This window comes from Aythya marila (genome assembly GCF_965140915.1).
Source record: "Aythya marila genome assembly, chromosome: 4".
Taxonomy (NCBI): domain Eukaryota; kingdom Metazoa; phylum Chordata; class Aves; order Anseriformes; family Anatidae; genus Aythya; species Aythya marila.
Window position 1 is genome coordinate 15,455,993 of NC_139045.1, and position 16,960 is coordinate 15,472,952.

Sequence of the window (16,960 nt, forward strand, 5' to 3'; positions counted from 1 at the left end):
TCTATATTCTTACCTGAAAGATGAGGACAGTAAAATAAGAGTAAGTGAGGTCTGGTCATCCCTGGTGAAAAAAAGTGTTCTCTCCTCCCCTGGGGTATACAGGATAACCAGGAATTAATCGTTCTATGCAAGAATGGGTTTGAGTTGTCTTTATTAGGTATTTGTGGTATACGAACAGATGACAGGCTATGACGTTTAGCAGCCTTCCTATATTAATACTGCTTTTGTTAGTGCAAGGTTTGTCCATGCAGGAATCATTCTGCAGTGTACAAAGCAGTACTGTTCTGTCAGATGGAAGGTTTGTGGTTTTTTTTTTTTTCCAGTGTTAAAAAGACTGCTGCCAGATATAACTTAAAGATTTCACAGAAATTATTTATTTATATTCTGTAAAGCAGTAGGCATAATGTGGATAATTAACAACCAAAAATTTGATTGTAGCCCAGGATCTTTAATTAAGCCAGTATGTTAAAGCACACAAGACATCCCCAGTGCTTTTTCAGCAGGTTGAAGCACTACCAAGCTTGCTACGTAGTTTATGCCTACAATTTGGTAGTACAAATAAGATCTTCAATCTGGCCACTTCAGAAGAAACTCAAAGCTCTCTTTAAGTTTACTCTAATATAAAAATATTTTTAGGGACAGCTCAGCTATTAGCTTGCTCATTTTAAGAGAATTTATAAATCTGTATTAACAGTAGTGGAAGAACTTCCTCTGATTTTGTCGTTTCTCTCTGGACACCGTTTCTTGGAAGATTTGGATGTCTTCTCCTGAGCTCCACCATCATTTCCCCCAGCCAGCATTTTCAGAAGGAACTAAAACAAAAGATTAATCATGTATGCATGATTAACAGACTCAAGCAACACTTACTGGAGAGAAACTGAAGAAAAAAGGTAAAAACTTGTAAAGGGAAAGAGTCAAAAAGCCAGTGCACACATTGCTCACAGTTGCAGCTGTTGCTTACAGTATTAAACCAAATGCTGTGAAATCTCTTATTGGGCCTTCAGAGAATTAAAAGCCTTTTTCATTCCCACGCTTAACACGAGTCATTTGCTTCTGCATGTGCTGCTGATGGCACCTTTGAAAGTGCCTGAACCACATTAAGCTGAAAAGCTACACGAGTTACAATTGTACATTGAAATAACTGTTCACTTGCTGCCAACATGGCACTGAGTCCTGCTACGGGGTCCTTCAGGCTAAGCCTGAACAGGGGGATCCCAGCACCACTTGAAAGTTCCCCTGCTGAACTGAGCCCCTGGCTGCATTCTGAGGACGCTGTCTGTGAGCCCCTCCCCTCCAAAAGCTCCCGCACACAGGAGAGAGGGGAACCAGGAGGTAGCTTCACAGCCAGGACCTTGGGATGACACAGCAATAGCCACAAGCACAATAAAATGGAAGCACAGACATTAGCAGATTCTCATGACTCACCCGAGGCTTTTGGTAGCCCTTTCTCTCCAGGAACTCCTTAAAGGCCTGTGTGCAGTGGAGCTGTGCAACTTCCATCTCCTAAATTAATTTCCAAAGTGGATTAAAAAACATTCAAAGTTCATTTTTAAGTATAGGTTCCACTATTCTAAATAAAGTGCAGTGTGCATCCCTCCAGCTGTTATAGCTAATCTAACCAATAAATATTTTATCTACCAAGAGCTATATCTTTGTTCTTTTGAAAGAAACAAGGTTGCTTCATGAATGTGAAGTGGTTTTTAGTAAATTCTAATCTGTGGTCCTGTAAATCAGATATCCCATGCTACGTAAAGCCATTTCCCCTCAGCACTTCTGCTAATGAAGGCAGCAAGAGTTACTCTGTAGTGCAGTAAATACACCTACCTTCAATGGTCTGTGGTACATTCCCAGGAGTACCTGGACAAAATGAGGTGGTCACCCATTCAACCATAAAGTTGGCCTTTAATTTTAGACAGTATTAACAAAACCATGGCCTTTGTTTTGGTGTTCTGACTCAGCTGTTCCGAGGCATCCTCTTTTCTAAAACTCTCCTTTGTCTTATAGACAGCATTTCTTCGTAAGACAGCAGTAGTGGCACATCTCATCCAGCTCACCAGACCCTTGCACAGGACATGGTTTTAGTCATGTACAACTCAGCTTTACCTTTGGAAGCAGTGCCCTCTAGAGCATGAACAATGTCTTCCCTTTGTGCATGCAGCAAGAATGAAGATGGACTTTTTTTTTTGTTTAAACTGAGGAAACTAAACCTACATCTAGAATAATGTAGCAATTGGGGGGAAAAAAAAAAAAAAAGAAGCCTGCCTGCTCTTCCAGCTCCTCCTAAAACCTGAAAATCCCAAAGCAGAATGCTAGTAACCTTTATGTCCCATCTCTCCATAAAATATTTTGGGTAGGCAAACTACCACAGCTGAATCCAGCTCCTTTGTAAAGGCACGTATTTTGCTATCACAAAATAAAGATAAAAACACTCTCCATTGTTCTAGAATGCCAATTCCTTGCCTTCAGCACATGCATACATTTTGGCCACATATGGCCACATCAACAGCATTGAAGGAATTGAAGGATTCACCTTCTAGAGCCATTGTCCTCATGTAGGTGCCATAAAGTTACAGCCTAATCATTCACTTCAGTGAGCCTGTTCGAACCACAGTTATCTCTGCTTGCATAACATGGTCTGTTCCACATTACTCTGAGATGTTCCCATCATAACTCTCTTGTAGCAGTATCAAAAGAGAAAGGCATCAGTTTTACATTCACGGTACCTTTTCACTCAAATGATGCTTTGCGTTCCTGATTCTATTTATTGCTTCCTCTGAAGCTTCTAGTGGTTTGTTCACTATCTCTTTTCTCCATGTTTTGGGGTCAAGATACCACGCTCCGTATCTGATCTTCTCCCTTTTTGGTTGGTGAAGGACCTGCAAAAATACTAATGCAGTTTTGTTTCATCACATTGGCATTTTTCCCTTAAGCCACAGGTAGTAAAGACACTATCACTGTCCCAGAACCTCCGTACCATCTCTGAGGAGTCTACCAGGGATAATCCCATACCCTCAACTCTGTAATACAAATTTTGATGGCTGATGAGAAAACCTGACTAGCATTCTTTTTTCTTTTTCCCCACAAAGGTAAACAGTATTGAAGCTGCTACTGGGAATCAGTAGCCTCAGGTCACATGGCCACCACTTATTTATTTAACTGATTTGTTTTCTGGAAAACTTGGGAAGGAGGTCTGTGAGGTTTAGACTTTAGGAGTCAGAGTATGATAAGTGCTTTTTCTACTTCAAAACAGAATTTCTGAACACGGTGACCAAACTAACTACAAGGTTAGAGTAACGGCAAGCTTTCAGTTTAAGACAAAATTGGTCCAACTTTAACCACTTACTAAAATCCCCCAGCAGAGGCTTTCCCTCAGATCCTCCTCAAGTGTTTACCTCAGCTGCATATAGCCCTTGTCTGTTTATTCGATGATTAAAAGAAAGTACAGCAAGAAAAGCAGGTAACAGGAGAGGTAGGGACTGGAAGATCATTGTACTATGCTTCAATTTTCTCCAATTGCTTACACCTCCACCATGAGAAGATTAGGGGCTCCGAGTGTAACTAACACCTAACAAACTTTCTGAGGTGTATTGAGCATGACCTGCTTAACTTGATCCAAAGCTCGCACAGCACTCAGCTGCGTTTTTCCATTGATTTCACTGGCTTCGGGTACAAGCAAAACTGCTGAGAATTCTCTATGGTTTGACCAGCAAAAAGACTGTATGGTCAGGCCTTAAACAGTACTCTTAGTTCTCATTCTCCTATTTTACTTCCCTGCTGCTTTCAGAAATAACTGCTATTAAATAGCTCATTTTTAACTATTCTGAGTTCTAGATATAAGCATATAGAGAATTATCAAGTACTTATGAAAACAAAGCTCCATCCTCAACTCCAGCCGTCTCCACCACAATTCACCCCAAACAGACTCTTGCAAGGACTTTTTGCTCAGTGAAATAACAAGGGGGAATGGTTTTAAACTGAACTTCAAACTAGATTAGATGTTAAGAGGAAACTCGTTACTCTGAGGGTGGTGAGGCACTGGAACAGGTTGCCCAGAGAAGCTGTGGATGCCCATCCCTGGAGGTGTTCAAGATTAGGTTGGATGAGACCGTGGGCAATCTGATCTAGCAGGTGGTATCGCTGCCCATGGCAGGGGGTTGGCACTGGATGATCTTTAAGGTTCCTTCCAACCCAAACCATTCCATGATTATGATTCTATCAAATGTAAATGTGGGCTCTTTTACCTTAACTTGGCAGGGCAGGCACCCTAGGTGATGAGAACTCCTGACAGCAATCTTGAGAGGTGAAATCTCCTGTTTTCTCAACTGCTCTGCTTGCCCATCGAGTTTCACTGCACAGAAAGGTGTAAGTAGGCCAGCCTCCTTATATTCACTGCTGGAGTGAAGCAAACTCTGAAGTGCATCTTCATCAATACTGCAGTTCCTGCCACCCTGGAACAACATCATCAAAACAATCTCAGATTGGTGGGGGTGAAATATTTTTTTTTCTTCTTCCATAAAATTCCTTCCTGCCCCCATTCCTATCAATAAGTACAATTAAAACCAGGGTTAGTTTCAGCTTGTCTACACATATGCTTGGTATTTGCATCACCTTGATGATGTAAGCACAAAGTCAGTTCAGAGCTAAGACATGAATTGGTGTATCCATTTCAGATATATATGGGCTTCTCCCAGGTGAGACAGTTAAACAGTAGCTTGAACAGAGATGGATCCCCTGGAAAATCTTTCTGAAGCAAGCTTACTTAACAGTATTTTTGTATGAAGATACTCATTCTTTGCTTTACATTTCAAAGGACTGAGCTCTGGTAGACATGACACAACAGAGCTGGGAGTCAGAAACAAGATTTCTTGTTTCTGACTTTGGTTCCTGTATTCACATACCCAGAGTCATATTTTTACTTCTCAGTTCTAAAGACATTTGCCCTGAACACAGTAATAGGTTTTAGAATGCAAGAGAACAGATGGTAGCAGTTTCATTTTACTTACCAAAGACATAACCCAGTCACAAAAATGCTTGGTTACTCGCTTTGTGTGCTCAGCAAGTGGAGCTAAGTGGCTCTGTGTGGCCTTTTTTCCTCCTTCTGTTACCTCCTTAGAAAGCGAGGTACATGCTTTTTTGCCCAGAGACTCCTTGCTGCTGCAGTATTAAAGCAATAAAACGTGAAATATCCTTTGATTAGCTGTAGACAACAGCCATATGCCTTTATATCACAAATGGTGCAGTTTACCACCAGACATGACATGATTTTGGCCAGGAATAGTCTGGGCAACTTGAACTAGTTGTAAAGATCAGTTTGGCCACACCTGATGTGTCTAGCAAAACAGTCAAGGTTTCAAAGCAAGACTTGGGAAATAACTTGCCATTTTCAAAATAGGAAACTCTTAAAAATGGAAGTGTACAGCTCTATATGGTGCCCATCACCGTGCCTTTATGACATTACTGAAAGGGCCTGGGAAAGCATAAAATGAGGCTGATTATATTTTTTTCTCAGCTGACTCAGACTGAGAAAATTAACCAGCAGTGAAGCTGACTCCTTACATTTTAACACCCAGAACTAATCCTGACTGGTTTCTGAACAGGTTGTGGGATATCAACTTATCATTACTATCAGTGAGGAAGGCAAAGGAACCTATCTCAATAGAAACCACCCCCGTGACAGATTTCAGGCAAAAGGGCTGGCTAAAGAGGAAAATTTTTAGAAAATGCTCCTAGGAACACTGAATCTAAGCCAGAGACAATAAGCAAATTATTTTATGTTAAGTTCATCAGCACTAGCTGAGAAGGCTCGCTATAATGAGTTTGTCTTTGGTTCAAATTCTAAATGAGCCTGTTCATAGGCACCTGAGTTTCCTCTTTCCACACATCTGATTTCAGATAAGGAATATCCAGAGCCATTTATATTAATCTTCTGATCTTGTCCTGTACTCACTGTACTAGCTTCTTGCAACCTATTACTTTCATTTGCTTGTCCTCCATATGATCCTGCACCTCCTGAGGAGTTTGGGTCTCCCGTTGATAGTCATTGTATCCAGCCTTACTCTTAAAAAGGATTTCAGGACCTGGTACACCAGCAACCTCTTCGAAGAGCTGCAAGCCAAGCAAAGGGAGAGTATCTGTTCAAAAAAAACCTCATTGGATGAATTGATCTTGGGGGCTGTGTGAAGGACTGTGCAACATACAAGTCTCTGGAAGTTTTCTAGCAGTTAAGGCTGTTCATAGTGCAGAAGCTTCAAGTTAAGAGACTTTCTTTTTTTTTCCAGAATCTCTAGAGTATTAATTGCAACTCAGGCTGCTTGCCAAACCTCTGAATCATGCTGAATTTCTGGTCTCGGCCATCTCCTATCACAATCTGCTGTACTACATATAAGATTTTATTTCAGCTGATTTTAAGTTTCTTCCCTTCAGGATAACCCCATGTTTCATGTTCCATTCCCCCAGTAATAGCAACCAGGGATCAGGGAGAACTCTGCAGTTGCATAATCTTACAGAACAGAGACTCATTTCCCTTTTCCGAACTCTAAGTTTTCTCCCAATGAATCCACCCTTCAACATCTTACGGCATCCAAGCTTAGGTTAGTGTAAATCCCTGGAGCAGCCTAAACAGCAATACAGACAAAGGTGCTTGATACCCAGTGTCCCCTTCTACTGTAGTATGAAGTCTGCCCTTTCCAACAGTCTCCCAGCTCTCCCCTGTTCCTTTTGTGAAGTACTAGAAGTGAAAAGCCCAATTCTGCCACTGTGTTTGGTCAATCCTCTGTTTGCAATATCCAAATAACCAAGCTCTGAAAACTCTGAGACAGACAAAAGAACTATCTGCTACCTTTTGCTCTCATGAAGGAGAGAAATTTGAAGAACCAGAGACTGGGAAAAGAGATAAGCTTCTGTAAACAGGCTGAAAAATAAAAGTAATGAGATTATACCCTACTATCTTGAGCACAGATAACTTCTCAATTTTGATTAGACTTGCTTCCTGCCCCATAGCATCCATTTGTGTCAGTGCCTGGCAATTGCTTAACAGAATATGTTCTGTAATCTGTGAAGGCAGGCACTCAATTTCTCAGCCTGTATGTAATAGTGTTCTGCAAATTATTTGCTGGCAATCTGGATCTACTGTCTAAACCTAAGGTACCTTTGATATCACTTGCTTTGTTTTTAATATGGAGAGAAAGAGGTGGTGGATTTATTTATTTTTGTTGTTAATTGAAAATAGTCATCAGCTAGATTAGTTTCCTGTTTCAATTTTCTGAAGAATCTGTATAACCAGGATTACAAAACTCATTACCTTTGGGGAGCTACTTTTTTCCAAACGTGGGTAGAGCACTGTGGGATGCCGTTTCAGGCAGTGCTCTATCTGTGCAACGTAATCCCTCCTGGCTTGCTGCAAAGGGCTGAGCTTGGAAAGATAAATCTGTGTTTTGGTGCACTTCTTGCTTTTCTTCCCTGGAGCTGTGTATGTAGAGTTCCCTGTGCTGTTTTTCACGATAATTGAGACAGGACGCTTTTTACCATACACAATCATGTTATCAGATGAAGGGGGAAAGCCATCTCGGAAGTCATCTAGGCCTTTTCTCAGGAATATCCAGCGCTGGCCATTAAGGGAGTCTGAGAACTGCAGTCTGCTTTCTCGGAAGTTGTTGTAAGACATTTTCTCCTTTCTGTAAGGAAATTGCATTTGCTTACAAAGAATCCAGATTACAAAGGCTGGGTTCTAATGAAAAAGACAGGAATACATTGAAAGTAAAAAGGCATATTCTGCTCCAAGCATGCTTACCCATACTAGCCATCTTTTTGTTACTATTCAGCATTGGAAAAAAGCTTATAAAACACTGACTTATTCTGTATGACTGAACAACTGCCAAACATCAGAGTTGCCCACTCACAGAAATTTCTGGCATTTCAGAAATTTATTTTTAAATAAAGTCATGATGTTATAGAGCTTGCTTCAACACCATCACCATAAAAATATTTTAAAGCTTAGTTTTGACTGTTCCCACCATTACACTGTAAATCATGTTATACCATGTATGTAGTCAGCAACATAATCAAAATAAGGTTTTGATAAAATTGTCATGATTCAGACATGATCCGGGACAGCACTTTCTGACAGCAGATCCTTCCATCAAGCATTTGTAGCCAAATTTCCAGTAAAGAATGCCCTTACTCTTACTCTGCCTCATTTCAGATCACTAACTTTTCCAACTTTCATCCATTCCATGTGAAATATCTCATTGGTGGCCTACTAAATGAGTATTTTGAGCAAAATAGTTTTGGCAGTTTCAGAGAGGTAGAAGTTGGTGGCTAAACCAATCCACGTTTTCAAGTGCCCAACCTGCAGTTTCCAAGGAGTTTCGGGTTGTTGCAGGAGGGGAATCATGCCAGCACTGAACAAGCAAACTGGATTGGGAGACCCTGTTTGCTACAAGGGTCAGAAGCTGCATTAGCTGCCAGATAGCAGCAATTCACTTCTTCAAATACTTTTTGAGTTTTACAAGCACAGCAACAAGGTGATTCAGCGTTATGAAACATTTTAATCCTTTTTGATCAGGGATTAAATTGAGGACAATAAAGTAGTGACATAGCATTTACCATCTGTCTTCAGAAGAAAAGCAGTGTCTGCAGTATGGTAAAGACTGCTCCAAAGCAAATTGAATAAAACAAGATAAGCATCACTAAACCTCCAGCGTTCTGCATGTACCAGGTATTGATGCACGTGTTGATGCTACTTCAGTTTCACTATGTCACACTAAATACATCCTCATTATGGTTTGCTCTTGATTTCACTTACTCTTTGGGTGCTAGCAGGGCATTTTTTTTTCCTCTGCCAAATCACTCAGCAGCTGGGAAGGATGTCTATTTACAACAAATATTCAAGTGCCACCACAAAGCCATGCATGAGCTTGTTTGGATGCTTCTAGTGATACAAAGCCAGATCCAAATATTTTCAGCTGTACCGCACAGGTGAGCAGTTTTCACAGTTGCTCTGGGTCAAAGTGCTGAACAGAGCCTCCAAATGCTGCCAGAGAAAATGCCACCCCAGCCACCTCCACAAGAGCAGTCAGGCCAAAGAAGGTCACTGCACTCCTACTTCACCTTCTTCCAGCAGCTGTAGAGTTGAGACACGGAGACCACACAAAATATTCTATTGCTTCAGCCCAGCCTGCCAATATTTTGATGGGCTGTAATTCACTCCAGGCTTGCTTTCATGTCTACAGAAATCTTTTGCCACCTAGATTTGACGTTTTAAACCATACATGCTGCTACCAGGTCAAACTGCTCACTGTACTCATGTGAGTTAGTTTCATGCTTACCTGTATTGGCTTGCTTCAATGATTGTGTCAGTAGCAAACGACAAAATATTTAAAAGGCTACTTTTCAGTGCCTTAGCAATACTGTCCTTGCTTGCTAAAGCATAACAGTAAAGAACATCATAAAGAGTGTGCTTCAGAGATAATCAGTCCTATTCACCTGTGATAGCAAATGCCTCCAGAGAAAGAAACCCCTGAGTAACTCTGTACAAAACATGTCCTAAGAAAGTACCATTAAGTATTACAAGAACGGTAAAGAGAAAAGCACATACCTGATATTTTACAGCTCTAACTGTGAAGATACCCTAGGCAAAAAAGGCATCTTCCTCTGCAATAAAAGGTGTAAAGTAAGCTAATTCAACATCACTGTGCAAGCAAATCTCCAGAAAATCTTAAAAACCTACAAGAAAACATGCAAAAGTTAAGACTTCGGTAGTATTACATCAGATGAGGCACTAGTTTCAAGCCCCTGCTGGCACAATCCCCTAGGCATGTTTCAAGATGGTTGTTGTGGAAACCAGATCCACGACTGTCTGCCTACAACAAAGGTTTTTTTCACAGAGATATACAGAGAGCTCCTAGGGACTGTAGAGGAAAAACTTGAATTAAAACAAAATGTTTTGTCATAACATATATCTTGATCTTTTTAACAGCAGTACTTATTCAAGAAGTAAACAGTCAAAAGTCTTTACTGCTGTTGAAACATGATACAATACACTGTTCAATGTGCCTTTACTTCAGTGTTCATTAACATTGTTCTTCAAGAAACACATAAGAAGCAAACGTGGGCCAAACGTGTCACTTAACTTCTTGTACTTTTGCGTAAAGACGACAGATTATTCATCTTGTAAAATACCACATTTTCCAGAAAACTCTGCTGAAATATCTAGAGACATTTGCAAGACATGTACAGAATCAAGCCTGGCCAATGTCAAACATAGTTCATCCTTCAGACTCACCTTTGCCTGTAAGATTGGACAATGACAGAGACAGGGCCATTAAAAATCAAAGTCCATCTGCACAGTGGGCAGGTGCTCCTGCTCTCAAGGTTGTACTCACTTTCAGCCAGTCTCCCTTTAATCTACCAAAAAAATCAGAAGCCATGTGAGAACACCCTCCCAGATGTGCACCCAAATCATGACAAAGCCCCATTCCACAACACTGCCATCTCTCCCACAGCTTTACTTAGCTCCTGGCCAAGTGGTATTTAGCTGGATTATTCTCCCACCCAGGGGTAGCAAAGGGGCAGTACTGGGGCAGGAAGAACTTGGAAGCTCCTGTCAGGGAAGCATAGAACAGATGTAGCTGCCTCTGCAATTATTGTGTGAGAGGTTTTGGCTCTTGCTACTGGAACAATGCATTCACATCTTTCTTCATTTTCTGGTTTTAGATGCTAACAGGAAAAAAAAACTGTGCTGGATTCATGTCTTTAAGATGCTGCTAGGTTATCTTTTAAAATGCAGACACATGCTGTTTGAGGAGACAGCAAAAACAGTAACATAATATTAATGAATGCACTAAGAAATGTTTTCTCAGGCAGACCTCTGTTTCTGGAGTGCTCACTCAAATATTCAAGCCAGACTGTCCTTTTGGTTTGAATACAAACAACAGTAGCTTGTCCTGCTATGCTACAAATCACTTTCAACATATTTGTTAAAGTTTGATTTTAGCTACCTTGTTGGTACAATTTCCCTCCAGCAAGAAATCCTATTTCTTTACACTTAATGTTACTAAACCTCCTTTTCACTCTGTACCAATGGTCTTTTATAATAAATGGGCTAATACTCGCTGAACATGTATCTCAAAGTGACTGAACCCTACTGAAGAAAACACCTGGCACATTTTGGCTGGCAAATGTCTGATGTACCTACCTACGCATGCAACATACATCTTTCCTTTATGGATACATGTACCACTAGTATGGCTTTTGAAGGCTTTATCTAGAGCCTGATGCTATAAGTTCACTAGTTTATTTTAAGAGGTGTATTGTAATCACTGAAGACCAAATTGGAGGTACTGCAAGACAGAATTCCCAAATTGATTCTCTCTCTATTAAAAGGTCCAATACAATTTTTATGTTACTCCTCTCATCTTACAAGGACTTCACTTCTCTCCTGTCCATCAATCAGGTGAAGAGCAGAAACTTTTTTGGAAGCATATGGTACAGTTAAGAAATAGAATCCCCAAGAAGCATCCCCTGACCAACTCCAGTTTCAAGGCAATGAACTGTGATTAGTACAGACTCATTTGTGGCTGCTGTTCTCAATTAAAAAAAAAAAAAGATAAAGCCAAGACCAGGAAGACAAGGTCCCTGCAAGAACTGAACACCATAAGTTTAAATATAATTGAAAAATAATACTAGAAGTACTACAGTATTTTATTTAAGTGAAATCTCCCAGATTTCTAATGAATACTACTTAAACCCTACAAATCCTATGAGATGTGAAAATCTGTGGACTGACTGCAACAAGAACAACAATGTTTTTCTACTTTGCCAGTTGTTGCAGCCCAGTACAGAAGTATTTTTTATACAGCATTAAAAGCAAGCATTTCTCATGTAGCTGAATACTGACCTAAATAACCCAGTAAGAGAGAAAAATCTAGGTCTGGGCAAAAGAGAGCTAAGAACTACTTATCCACAGATACTTTGTAAAGAAATTAAAAAAATATGTTTTATAAAAAAAAGTCTCCACCTTGTACAAAAAATACAACAATAAGGATTTTAGCTCATAGTACTTAAACAAAAGAAAACCTATAGAGCTTACAAGTGCACATGGGTTAGAAACTATAACACAGAATAAAGAAAACATAGTTTTCCCTCTAATGCTAATAAATAGCTTATGTAACAGATGTCTCTAAATATCAATTAACTCAAATAAACCAACTTTACACTACATGTATAATAACTTCTCTAGTCACCTTCTAAAAGGTGCTGAAAATTAATGTTTCTTTCTTCATACAAAATAACTTTTCTTCCATGAACAGAAAACTAACAAAATTGATGATGGTTTTCCCATGTGAATTAAATAATCCCTGCCTTGATTAGGTCATGAAAACCAGACCAATCAGCAAGCAGGAGGGAAAGTGCTTGGATTATAAAATACTCTCACCGTGGCCTTTGCTTTGTATGATTTTTTTATTTGTTTTTTTTTTTTTAAATAGTAGTAAGGAAGAGTCTTTTATTTTTCTTTTAAAATTTGTAATTTTTTATGCTTTATTTTTGTTTGTTTTGTATTCTTAACTGCTACATAAGGTAAATATCTAAAGTAAGTTTTATTTTGTTTTAATTATTATGAAAATCCTGAATGTAATAATGAAGTTCTCTATGAATCTAGCATCATAATTTTAAATAAAAAAAAAATCAAGTACTTGCTTTGTTAATGATATTGTAGTTACACATTATTTCTTTGTCTTTAAAAAACTATGTAATAAATAAAAGGAATAAGATGTTTCTTGCATGAAAACAATTTTAGATACAAGGAATAATTTCTTAAATACATTGTTTCAATTATTAAGTGAATACATTTTTTTAAACTAATAACTTGTATTGCTTTTCAGTATTTTGAGCTCTTTACAGAGATCATATTTCTCTTCTTGATACAATGTTACTTATTAAAAATACTGGGAAAAGTGATTCTTCAGAGCTTGTGCTGTGAATGTTGAAATAGTAAGTAAAATACTGTCTCAACTGGGTTGTTTCTAACACTTGAAGGTATTATGTTTTACTCAACAACATGCCTATTGTCCTTGACTGGATTAGACAAAATCTTTCTGATTTTTTTTTGTTACTATTCTCTAGAACAGCTATGTAACTTAACTTTGTTTTTGAGTACTCCATTTTGAAGACTCCTTAGTGAGCTATGGATTAAAAGTAATGAGATAAAGATGTATAAGTGAAAGTGCAGGACCAAATAATCTCTAGTGCGTTCATTTCAGTACAACAGTATCTTAGAGCACAAAGATACCTGAACTTGAAAGCTAAACATGTCTAAGTGTAATCATCCTAATTACAAAACAAAGATAAAACCTGTGTTTTTGAAATATAATTGAACTCAGGAACTTCTGAATAACAAGCACCTTGGCTTCTCCTAAAAGCTGTTAACAGGTCACATGTGGGTTATATTATTTCTACACTCCCTCAGAGCTCCTGGATGCAGACAAATTTCTTGACAGCTGCACATGTATAAAGGAAGAACACATTGCTTATGCTGTAATCAGCATCCTAAACCAACAAAAGTCTTTATAGTCAAGCACTACTGACCTATGTCTGTTCATAGTATCAAGTCTTTCAGGCTTGGACCATACTCCGTCATGTATCTGTATTTGATGTAAGTGAAGAAGATTTACAAACTGTCCTGTAAATCCTGATGGGGAAAAAATGACTATGTCTAGTGCGTATGCTTTGCTATCTTTGCAGAGGGACTTCCAGTGAGTGACTGGAAGAGGCCTGTTAGACCACTGTTATGGAGGTCCAGTCCTTATGCCAAGAGAAAGTTAAGATGTAATTCCCCATCACTTCTGTACAGCTTCCTGACCAAATGCTGGTATTTTACCTTATTTTCAGTGTTGAGACTCTTGGGGATTCCTGCAATGTCTTGCGTGTCTCACCAGGCACTGTGCATGGATGTCCTTTCTATTGAAACCCCATTGTTCTAAAGGTTTCAGGGAAGCCAGATGTAATGTTAAGCAGTGGCTTCTGTTAACAAGTAAGTCTATGCTGAAGTGGCTACAGCTGGCTCCTCTATTGGTACCACTCTGCTTAAAAGCCTTTTACTGAGAAAACCTTGGGTCACTCTGAAGGAGAAGAAACAATACTTTTGGATGCCCTAACGATAGCATTCAAGCATGGCCCTAAGTGCATGTTATTAATTACATCTCCATGTATATGATGAGAGTAATTATTGGATGCCATTTCATTCATAAGCAAGTTTTTTTCATTCATAAGCAAGTTCTTTATACTATGTAAAGTAAGTATAAATGCACTACAGTGTAAATAATTACAGAAAGGAAATACAACTTAAGATTCCTATGATACTGTTTAAAAGATAAACTAAAATGATGCTGGACTACAACACTATTTTCCTCTTTGGCGAAGCCTCAGCTTAGTGCTGACCACTTCTGTGCACATGTTGATGTACTGCAGAAAAGCCTCCTGAGAGCAGGAGGGGACAGTATCACTCCTAAGGAGTCCTCCTGTAACCTGCAGTGTAAGGGCCATGACTCACATCTACAGGCTGCAGTCCTGAGGCCAACAGCTACTGCAAAGGGAGGAAGTATAAGCAAGTACTCACTGCTCTCTGATTAGGTAGCTGCCTGTAATTGTCCATGTATGACCAGTCAGGTGGATGAAGAAGAAAAAGCGAGGTCTGTGGGGAATAAGCAGTGCTTGATCACACGTGATTTTTAGCTTTGTCCTATTGCTCCTAGTTTGGTTAAATTAACTGGGGTCTGTAGCTCTCATCAGCTGTTCTGATGAAAAAGTTGTTTGACTAAAGTGGTATTGGGAATGCATAAATCATTCTGGTGCATAAATTGCATGTGCAAGTAATCCTTGAATAAAAGGACACTGTCCAAAAAGTCTATAAGGGAACTTAGAAGTAATAAAGGCCTTTATCTCATGAAAAAGTCATGAGTAAGATTAGCAACACCTAAACTACAACAGTGTTATTGAACATGCATGTATGCAGTGGGGCTGTTTTCATTGCTGTCATTTTTGTGGTGTAGTCCTTTTAGCAGATGAGATTGAATGAATACAATAGCTTTTTCTCTTCCACATGACAGCATGTTATGTACTTCCATGCTTTGATCAAGTATATGGATCTTACTAACCACCCTGGAATAGTATGTTGATACAATGGGTGAAGGAAGTCAGTTGTATAGGGAGAAAGCTTTGATGTTGTGAACGTTTGGTGGGCAAAAGCCCTGCTGCCTGACCCCTAAGGAGCTTGTAAAGGCGAATTTTGTCGAAGTGAGTTTTGTCGAAGCGCCCAGCTTTGTCCCTGGGCGGCCGCCGTGGCGGGGCGGGGGCTGTAAGATGGCGGCGGCCGGGCGGCGGTGAGGCGTGAGGCGCCATGTCGGGCCGGCAGGGCAACAAGCTGCCCAGCAACCTGCCGCAGCTGCAGAACCTCATCAAGCGCGACCCCACCTCCTACACCGAGGAGGTGAGGTGCCCCCTGGGGGGGGGGGAGGGGGGAAAGGGGGTTAAAATGGGTTAATAACGCGAGGGAGAGGGTAATGGGGGCCGCTGAGGCGCCTGGTGCCGGAGTAACGCTCGCTGTGCTTGCAGTTCCTGCAGCAGTACCACCACTACCAGTCCCATGTGGAGATCTTCACCTTCCAGCCCGACAAGCCCAGCAAGGAGCTGGCGGAGCTCGTCATGTTCCTGGCGCAGGTGAGCTGCTGCTGCTGCTGGCCCGCAGCAACGTGTGCGAGCTGGGCACGGCGGCTGCTGGGGGGGTGAGGGCTGTGTGTCCGCGTCTTGTTCTCAGAGCCCTGCTGTACAGCTGTATTTACTAAAACTTCCATATTACTAGTCATTTCCTGGCAGGCAAGTTTTTCTTTTGAGGCTTTGGTTCAGTTTTAAAAAGGATTTTGTAACTGCACCACGTGTTTCATATCAGTGTTTCACCCATAACTTTTCTTTTGGTGTAGATAAACTGCTGTTGTACAAATAAATTTACTAGTTGCTTATAACATCTCGCATTCCTGCAGCTGACTGCTAGCTCATGGTTTTTAGTAGCGAGCTCACTCCAGCCTGTCTTTGCCCAGGTTGCCCACTGCTACCCGGACCAAATGGCCAACTTCCCGCAGCAGCTCAAAGACCTGCTCTCGTACCACCACACGGTGCTGGATGCGGACCTTCGAATGGTAAGGCTGCCACTGAAAGGTGTTTAGGGCAGACCACGGCCTCTTCTACAAGTATACCTGGGAGAATTCAGCACTTCAAGTTTGCTTTTGCACCTTTTAACAGAGATGGAAACTGGGGGATGCTGTGAAATTGTGATTCTCATCTCTCCTTCTCCCATACAGACCTTCTGTAAGGCTCTGATGTTGTTAAGGAACAAGAATCTGATAAACCCCACAAGTTTGCTGGAGCTCTTCTTTCAGCTGCTGCGATGTCACGATAAACTTCTCCGAAAAGTAAGCAAGCTGTAATTACAAAAGCTGGGCTTGACTTCCAGTGGGTTTTGACCTGCCTAACAAAAGAAGTAGTGGGCAGTTCGACTGTTCATGGTTGTGAAATAAGTGGGAGATGGGTCTGCTCCTTCAGGAACTTGCCAAAGGCAAGACTCAATCTGTATCTCATATTGAAGCATGTTGCTGTACACACTTCTACATGCAACAGTTTGTAAGCCTGTACTGCATTTGCAGTCGAGCACCTTGAATGTGTCTGCAGATAAAAACCATAAGCACATTGATGTCAGAGCAGAAATTATTGAATTCTAGTTGAAAAATTTTAAGTTTAAAAAAAAAAATTGCTAGTAAAAGCTTCATTTTGTGTTTTCTGCAGTAAATGTGAGATTAGTTGCTTTCTCTGACCAGGATTACTGAACTTGCTGTCAGAATGTACGTATGAAATGGTAGTGGGATTTTTTGAGTTAAGCTTCATGCTCTTTGTTTTCTTCTCTCACTGTGCT

General features: G+C 40.3%; 2 protein-coding genes across 2 annotated transcripts in view; one reads left to right on the plus strand and one right to left on the minus strand.

The window, feature by feature from the left end:
- LOC309877351 (protein FAM47E-like) lies at positions 1-15,396 on the minus strand (the record flags this gene model as incomplete). The annotated part of the gene is made up of 10 exons (XM_082758622.1): positions 1-812; positions 1,426-1,503; positions 2,724-2,876; positions 4,242-4,448; positions 5,004-5,154; positions 5,948-6,105; positions 7,301-7,673; positions 9,327-9,420; positions 10,283-10,288; positions 15,258-15,396. 10 exons carry the CDS (start codon positions 15,394-15,396, stop codon positions 675-677), a joined length of 1,497 nt encoding a protein of 498 aa, XP_082614748.1. The 3' UTR covers positions 1-674.
- SDAD1 (SDA1 domain containing 1) overlaps positions 15,347-16,960 on the plus strand; it is a 17,555-nt gene continuing 15,941 nt past the window's right edge. The window contains exons 1-4 of the mRNA XM_082760289.1: positions 15,347-15,484; positions 15,610-15,714; positions 16,092-16,190; positions 16,353-16,463. Of these exons, the coding sequence (XP_082616415.1) occupies positions 15,395-15,484; positions 15,610-15,714; positions 16,092-16,190; positions 16,353-16,463 (405 nt within the window). The 5' untranslated portion in view covers positions 15,347-15,394. The remainder of the gene's footprint in view (positions 15,485-15,609; positions 15,715-16,091; positions 16,191-16,352; positions 16,464-16,960) is intronic.